This window comes from Dama dama, chromosome 25 (assembly GCF_033118175.1).
Source record: "Dama dama isolate Ldn47 chromosome 25, ASM3311817v1, whole genome shotgun sequence".
Lineage (NCBI taxonomy): Eukaryota > Metazoa > Chordata > Mammalia > Artiodactyla > Cervidae > Dama > Dama dama.
The window spans coordinates 23,671,563-23,680,632 of NC_083705.1; the positions used below are offsets into that span (position 1 = coordinate 23,671,563).

Here is a 9,070-nt window from a genome sequence, read left to right on the forward strand (position 1 = left end):
ATAATGGACTTGATATAGAGGATTAAAAGCAAAAGACGATACTAAAAGAAATATCTGAATAAAATAGAAAACTCAAAGTTACTTTTCTTTTAATAACCATCTTTCTTTATTGAAGTGGGATTTCCTCAATACACGCTATTTTCTGCAAGACAAGGGTTTCTAAATGGCGCTCTAAAGCATTTGCCGGTAGGTGGCGACATAAGTCCTTATTGCCTAGAGCTGTCCCAGGTACTGAACACAGTTTCTGCGCCCAAAAGAACTCTGCAACCAGCGACCAGGACTGCCACCAAGTTCTCCATAAAGGCCCGAAAACCGGTAGGAAAAGCAAAAGGTCATTAAAAAATGCCCAACCTCATTTATAACACAAAATCAAAAAAAATTCTCTCCCCTAAATTTACTTGGCACAGAGCTGTGGAAGATGACAATATTCATTAAAATTAAAAAGGCAATGGTAATGGAAAGGCAAGCTCTGGAATTTGGTAATGGACAGGGAAGCCTGGCGTGCCGCAGTCCACCGGGTCGCAAAGAGTCAAAGACGACTGAGCGACTGAACTGAACTGAATGGAAAGGCAAGTGTGTGTGTGTGTCTGTGTGTAGAATACATCCCGAATTGGTTATTCTTCACTTTGAAATGCAGTTTTTCACCTCTCCTTTGACGTGTCCTTTTTAATTGCTTTCTCACCCAATTCCTCGAGGTTAAAAAAAAAAGAGTCAGAGGCAAAGGAGTCGAGCTGGACTGTGAGATGACAAAAGGGGGTGATTTTTAAAAAGCGAAGACACACTCCATCTTCTTTCCATCTATTAGTAATAATTTACAGACTGGCCCAGGACTGTCCACGTCCCCATTCCTTATGCCTCCTCTTCTCTTGTCCTATTGCGACTCAGCGATGAGTCTACTAAAGAATTTGACAAATACGAAGCAATGTATGTGGTTAGATTTTCTCTCTCTCTCTCTCTCTCTCTCTCTCTCGAGTTTGGCTGGGTGGGAGGCGGAGTTAATTTTTGTAATGTTGGTCAGATCGGCAGATCGGGTGTGTGGAAGTGAGTTCTGAGTCTCGGTCGACAAAAAGGGACTTGAATGCAAAGAGGCAGAGCTAGAGGGAGAGCAGGGCGGGGAACCGGGGGAAAGAGGCACTCAGGGTTGGGGAAGTGTTAGGAGCGGAGGGTTAGCGTAGGAGGGAGGGAGCCTGGCTGTCGGAGCAACACCGGAGCGATAAAGGAGAGTGAGAAGAAGAGACGGAGGGGATGACTAGTGGGAGAAAGAGGGAGACGGAGGAGGGTTAAGAGAAGAGAAGAGAGTGGAGGGAAGAGTAGGAGAGGAGGGGGAGAAGCAAGGAAGAGGAGGGTTGCAGAGTGACTGTGGAAGCCGGTGTTTCTCTATTCCAGATACTTCTAAGACTGGAGACTCTTTGCTGGGGGGGGGAGACTCCGAGTGGTATGGCAGCCAGTTAGGCAGCGGCAAAGTATAATGGACAGCAAGAGACAGACGTTCCAGCCACCTTTCCGCCACCCGGAGATCCCGGAGCTGTTTCTCCAGCCAATTTATTTCCCAGCTGGAGTCTCTGAGCGCGCTGCACTACGAGAGCCCAGGGAGCGCCTAGAAGCTAGCTGCTTCTGCGAGATGCTTTCGCCTGAGCAGTAAGAACTTCCTGCCTGAGTCCCTGCATCCTCTCCCGGCTGAAACTCCCCAGGAAACCGCGGCTGGAGACCCCAGGGGGAGGGGCGAGGGGGAACCTGGAGCCGCTCTTTCTCCCCTCCCCCTCCCCTGCCCGGCGCGCAAGCATGGATGTGCTCGGCCCCGGACAGGGCAATAACACCACGTCGTCCCAGGGTCCCTTCGGGACACGCGGCAACGCTACTGGCATCTCCGACGTGACCTTCAGCTATCAAGTAATCACCTCTCTAGTGCTGGGCACGCTCATCTTCTGCGCGGTGCTGGGCAATGCGTGCGTAGTGGCGGCCATCGCCCTGGAGCGCTCCCTGCAGAACGTGGCGAACTATCTCATAGGCTCGCTGGCCATCACCGACCTCATGGTGTCGGTGCTGGTGCTGCCCATGGCCGCGTTGTACCAGGTGCTCAACAAGTGGACTCTGGGACAGGTCACCTGTGACCTGTTCATCGCCCTCGACGTGCTTTGCTGCACCTCGTCCATTCTGCACCTGTGCGCTATCGCGCTGGATAGATACTGGGCCATCACCGACCCCATCGACTACGTGAACAAGAGGACGCCCCGGCGCGCAGCCGCGCTCATCTCGCTCACCTGGCTCATTGGCTTCCTCATCTCCATCCCGCCCATGCTGGGCTGGCGCACCCCGGAAGACCGCTCGGACCCGGACGCGTGCACCATCAGCAAGGACCACGGCTACACTATTTACTCCACCTTCGGCGCGTTCTACATCCCTCTGCTGCTCATGCTGGTTCTCTACGGGCGCATCTTTCGAGCCGCGCGATTCCGCATCCGCAAGACAGTCAAGAAGGTGGACAAGAAGGCAGCCAACCACCGCCTAGCGGCGTCGCCGGCCCCGCAGCCCAGAAAGAGCGTGAGTGGTGAGTCGGATAGCAGAGACTGGAGGCAGGGCACGGAGAACAAGGTAACAGGGGCTCCGTGCGCCAATGGAGCCGTGAGGCAGGGCGAAGAAGGCGCCGCCCTGGAGGTGATCGAAGTGCACCGGGTGGGCAACTCCAAAGAGCACCTTCCGCTGCCCAGCGAAGCCGGTGCTGTCCCCTACGTCCCCGCCTCCTTCGAGAAGAAGAATGAGCGCAACGCCGAGGCCAAGCGCAAGATGGCCCTGGCCCGCGAGAGGAAGACGGTGAAGACTCTGGGCATCATCATGGGCACCTTCATCCTCTGCTGGTTGCCCTTCTTCATCGTGGCCCTAGTCCTGCCCTTCTGCGAAAGTAGCTGCCACATGCCTACCCTGTTGGGGGCCATAATCAACTGGCTGGGCTATTCCAACTCTCTGCTTAACCCTGTCATTTACGCCTACTTCAACAAGGACTTCCAAAACGCGTTTAAGAAGATCATCAAGTGCAAGTTCTGCCGCCGATGATGATGGAGTAGCGGCGAGTAGGCCCACCCCATTCATTCTGCCTCCCCTAGTCCTTGGAATCAAAACCTTTGCTACTTTCCCTCTGACATTCAGAGCTGCTCGGCGCGCTGCTTCCAGACCTTCATCCTCCCAAGCCTCTCCCAAACCTCAATCCCCAGCGGGGAAGGAGGGCGCTCTGCGTAAAGAGGCTCTAGCCTCCGGGCAAGAGAGAAAGAAACCCCTGCGCTCTGTGAGAGGCGACCTTGGCTCAAACTGGCTTCAGAATCAGTTTGATTCCAGCAATTGCCTCCTGCTTCTTCTGCCTCCAAATCTTCGCGGAGGAACTTTAAGCTTCAGCCGTTAAAGGCAAAAGAAAAATCCACACGAAAAAGAACCTGAAAACCCAGCCGCTGCGCCCATAAAAGGCTCCCACGCGATCGCCTCACGGCTACAACTTGAACTTAATGTTCAGGACTTTGCTTCATTTCCCAGTAAACCCACCCCCGCCCCGTCGTGCTGTCTTCTCATCCTTCCTTTCCCATCTTCCCTTTATGCCCTCGCCAGTCCTAATGCACTGATTTGCTAGTTGGAAAAGCTGGGAGGGTCTGCTTTTCCCGATACCTAAGGTGTCCCGGGGAGTCTCCGTCTGCTGGCGTGCGCTCCCAGAGTAACTCTCCCGAAAACAGCCCCATGCTTTGTATTCTTGGATTGAAAACAAGTGGCTAGAAGTTGTCTGAATGGACCAGTAAGTACAAGGCTGGGCCAGAGGGAGAGAGCGAGGGAGAGCGGAACGAATTTATCCTTGCCTGCCTTGGTGTCAGCTCTCACCAAAGAAACTGACATTCGTTGGGAAGGGAGAGCGGACTTGTTCGTACAGGCTGCCCGCGAGTCTGTACGAGCTGGTATCTCCACTTACCTACTGTGGGTGGCGCCCGCCGGCCACGTTGCGTGAGCCCAGCGGGGGCGCAGAGTGCCGAAGATCCGCGCACCTTCGCGGCTGTCTGAGGTCTGGTTTGTGCTGGGCGGGTGCACTGAAAACGAATCCCAACTGGAGCCATCCCGCCTACGCCCCAGGACTTACTCAAGCGAGGGTGTGTGGGCTTGGTCGCTCAGTCCGGTTTTTCGGACCTCATGGACTGTAGCCCGCCAGGCTCCTCTATCCGTGGGATTTTCCTGGCAAGAATACTGGAGTGGGTTGCCATTCCCTTCTCCAGGGCATCTTCCCGACGCAGGGATCAAACCCAGGTCTCCTACACTGGAGGCGGATTCTTATCATCTGAGCCCCCAGGGACGCCCAACAGTTGAAGTTAATGGAAGCCACAGCTTCCAGAGCAGCTCTAGGGACTAGAAAAACTAGCAAGTCCCAAGGGTGCCATTGTCCGGGTGGGCCCGAGCTCTGGCTGGCCCTCCCCTTGGAACCTGAAAGGAGAAGTTTTTCCAATGGAAGCAGATTTTTTTCCTCCTAATTCACTTCCTCCTCCTTTTCCGAATGGAAAATAGATCTATTTCGCACCCTGACACTGAACAAGATTTGTTCTGCAGAATGTCCAGGACACTTGGTTACCAAGATTTTGTTTCCAAAAGGGAAATCAGGGCTTTCAGTAGAATGGGCCCCCACAGGTTTAGCACTATCTGTGACCTCAGAAGTGCTTATGTTAAATAGAGGCCCTAGGGCGGTAGAGGATGAGTTGGTTAGATAGCATCATTAACTCAATGGGCAGAAGTCTGTGAAAACTCTGGGAGATGGTGAAGGACAGGGAAGCCTGGCATGCTGCAGTCCATGGGGTCGCAAAGAGTAGGACATGACTTGGCGACTGAACAACAATAAGGGACTCACTAGGGGTGCTTTCTCTGCGGAGTCCAGGGGACTCCTGTACACAGCTCCTTGCCCCGACTGTCCTGCAACACAGGTTTGCCCAGAAACCGGCCTCGTCATTTTAATGTATGGAGCACTCCAAGCTTTCTTCTTAAAAAGTCCTTCTTTCAGCCTTGCCACTCCTGCTGAAAAACCGGTTTTCTTTACTGCCCCCAGAAGGGAAGTTATTCAGCTCCATTTGAATGTAAGTTTCCATCTACGTGACCAGGATCAAGAAGTTTGTTATAATTAGAGCTAGCCTCTAACTTTCTGATGAATGACGGGTTTCTTTTCCAATAATTGCACAAAGTTAATGATTCTTACTCCCTTCTCCGTTCATGCTTACCTTTGGAATGATTCCTTGGGCTGTTTTTAGAACTGTGTTAAAAAAAAGTTGCAAATGAAAAAAGTTCACTTATGTTAAAATGAAGAAAGTGAAAAGACAGCTCTATCACTTGTAGCCCATTTATTGTTCGTCAAACTGAACAAAACCTCCCTTTGGTATCTTTTTCTCAGACCTAAACCAAGAGTAAGCATCACATCTCCTTAAAAGAGAGAAACCTATAAGCGTTCTGAGAACTCAGTGGATGATTTTTCTATGCATAAGTAATGCTTTTCTTTTTTTAAGGTGTTTTTTTTTTTTTTTTTTTTTTTTGATGTGGTCCATTTTTTAAGTCTTTATTGACTTTGTTACACTATTGCTTCTGTTTTATGTTTTGTTTTGGGGGAGCTAGAGGCATGTGGGATTCTTAGCTTTACCACCCGAGGTCAAACACACACCCCCAGCACTGGAAGGGGAAGTCCTAACCACTGAACCTGCCAGGGAAGCTTGGCATAAATAATGCTTAAAAGGGGCTATGGTGGATAAAATTTCTCCAGTCCATCACTTATTTATTTGAAAATTCAATTTTTTTTTCTCACAATGGTTTAAGTAGAGCTATATGAAAAACCAAACTTTGCTGTATGTCTTCCTATATTTTAAGGACAAATTCTCTAGATAAAATAATTCAAGTCCTATATTGCTCATCTAAATTTTACCTTGATCAGCATTTGAAGTCTTGAGAGTTCTATTTATTTGTGTCTTTTGAGGAACTAGGTCAATGGCTTTGGGACCTTTGTTCTTCCTGCCTTGAAGGATTTACACACAATTGGGGAAGAAGCATCTAATTAGAGTGTAATTGCCAAAACAATAGAGAGATTTGAGGAATAAGTGCAAAAGAGCTGCAAGAGCCCCTGATGCTTTTTTTTTCTTTTAAAGTATTGTATTAAGGTAAAGTATATATGCATCAAAATTGGCCTTCACTCTTCCCTGTGACAATAAAGAACTTTAATAATGGTAATGCTACAATAAACTGATATCAGTAACATACACATCTTTATTTTAATCATAATCATTGTCTGCTTGTATTTATTTGTATAATTTTAAAGTTGAAGTTAAAAAAAAATACTGTTATTAGGAGAAAATCCTGCTATACACATCAGGGATCTGACACTTAGAGAAATAAATTTCATTTTAGCACAGAAACTCATGCTAGATGAGTGATTTCTTTTTTAAAAATTCCTGTCTCTGGAAAGAGAAGGTGACATTTCATCTTTTAACCTTGAAACCATGCATTTTCCCTGACTGACATCTACAGAGAAGATTTAGACGTCTGTCTAATTAATATGGACAGGGTGGGGGACTTGCAGAAGAGAAATGCAGATTCTAAAAAAGCGCCGGGGGCCTGTGTTGCCTTTTTAGCGCAGTTGACGGTGATGAGCCCCCTTCCCTGTCTTCTCCACAATGTCCAGCTGGAAGAAAATAGCCTCTCTGGTTTCAAATGAAGCAACACATTGTTTTGAGGTTTGTCACCTAATTGAAAGTGAAGGGGCATTTTCCTTTCTGGCTGGGTCTCACTTGATAGTGGGGTTTTTTATGGAAGATCTATTACTACATTAAGATTGATTCAAGTGCTCTCTTTTCCCTGTGGAATCATCAGCGAGGCCTCTTGTTTCCCATGTTATATTTGTTAATTTCACTGTTTTCTGGTGTCAGAATGATGGTTGTAGGGCAAAGTTAAACCCAAGTAAGCCTCAAGGGGCAAACAAAGTCAGAGCTATTATGGCCACAGAAGAGGACACTGTGAAGCCTAATTTAGGCAATGTATGTACATACATATTCTCCTGATAATGAAAAGTCAAGATAAGAATCGAGATAACAAGAACTGTACGGAGTTTTTCATTTGAAAAGTATTACATAAACACATCCCTGACCTTGAGTAAAATGATGCATTTGGTACATTTGTCTTCTAGATTGTGGATATCGCCCTTCTTGGCCTTTGCTTTATGCTCTGGCATCTTTTCCTCCAAGGAGACAGTGGCTTTCTGTTTTCTACAGGGCTTCTTGAGCCTGTATCAACACTCCAATTAAGAAAGAGTGTTGTTATCAGTCACTTTCAGTGCGACTAACAAGCCCTGATAAACAATTAGCAGCTGTCGCATGTCAGGCTCTTTTGGATAATGTTGAAATATGGGACTATAATATAAACTGCTATAGACACCCTGAAGGCATTTTCAACCTACTTGGGTATTCAAGAATATACTGCTAGGGCTAATCAGTAAACACTCAGCAGAATATAGGTATTATCTAAATACAGGTGTGGTTATAAGAATTTGGAGGACAATGATCATTGTGGGCTGGGGGATGGTAGGGAAGATTGGGTAAAGAAAACTGTGTAGAACATCCAGGATTGAGCTCTGAGCACATGAGGAGTTATAGAAAAAGGCAGATATTTTTCATGAGGTGACAAAGATAGCCCAATTCCCTCTATCAAGTGGGGGCCTGGAATGAAATTTTTATCTGGATTCCTTACATGCATCAGTCTGGATTGATTACGAAGGTAGTGATTCTAAAGAAAGATGCAGACTCAAAACTTCCCATGCGTTATAACAACATGAAGAGTCTGGGAAGAGAGAGAAGATGAATCTAAAGCCAAAGGACTGGGGATTAGGGTAGCTAGATAAGAGGAAGAATGTTCTGAGCAGAGTAAGAGGCAGAGCACTTGAATAAGAAGAAACTCATCAAACCATTAAAGAGTGACAATAGGGCGACCAGGGGTAGGTACAAGATAATGACTCACATTTACGTAATGTTTGTGATTTTGTCCAGTGGTTTTCACATATAAGGTGGAAATGTTAGTCACTTAGTCATATCCAACTCTTTGCAACCCTATGGACTATAGCCCACCAGGTTCCTCTGTGCATGGAATTCTTCAGGCAAGAATACTTCAGTGGGTAGTTATTCCCTTCTCCAGCAGGTATTCCCGACTCAGGGATCACACCCGGGTCTCCTGATGGCAGGCAGATTCTTTACTGTCTTTACTGCACAAGGGAAGCCCCTCAAATTTTGAAGTGGGTAGCCATGGTGGTTCGGATGGTAAAAAATCTGCTGCAGTGAAGGAGACCCAGGTTTGATCCCTCGCCGGGAAGATCCCCTGGAAAAGGGAATGGCGACCCACTCTAGTATTCTTACCTGGAGAATTCCATAGATATAGGATCCATGGGGTCGTAAAGAGTTGGACACGGCTGAGCAAATTTCACACATAAGAAACATATAAATTTCAGATAGCAAATCCTTCTGGAAATACTAATTAGACCATTTTAGCCAAAGCAGAAGAGTCACACACTAATGGGTACATACATTAATGCTTGAGATCCTATGTGGAATCATCATAATACCAGGCTGAAAACTAGACCTATGGTTTTCATTCATGGGGACCACTATCAATGAAAGCAGATATGTACTGTTTGGAGGTAATTTCAATGATGCAGGTTTGAAACAATAAATGCCTGAATGTGGGATGCTGGTAAGACTGAAAAATACGTCAGAGAAAGAACTGGCAAGACTTGGTGCCTGGATGTGAAGAAGAAGGGAGCTGAAGATGCTGACGAGGTTTTTTTGCTTGTTTGTTTCATAGATTCATCTAATCTTTCGTTAATTAATTAGCTTATTTATTTTTGGCTGTGCTGAGCCTGCATTGCTGCACAAGGGCTTTCTCTAGATGTGATGAGCATGGGCTACTCTTCCTTGTGATAAGCGGGCTTCTCATTGTGGCGGCTTCTCAGAGCACAGGCTCTAGGAGCATGGGCTCAGTAGTTGTGGCACGTGGGCTTAGTTGCTCTGAGGCATGTTGGATCCTCCCGGAC

General features: G+C 47.3%; 1 protein-coding gene across 1 annotated transcript; it reads left to right on the plus strand.

The window, feature by feature from the left end:
- The first annotated feature begins 1,782 nt into the window (after window positions 1-1,782).
- HTR1A (5-hydroxytryptamine receptor 1A) lies at window positions 1,783-3,051 on the plus strand. The gene has a single exon (XM_061129802.1). The coding sequence runs from the start codon at window positions 1,783-1,785 to the stop codon at window positions 3,049-3,051; it is 1,269 nt and encodes a 422-aa protein (XP_060985785.1).
- The last annotated feature ends 6,019 nt before the right edge of the window (window positions 3,052-9,070 follow it).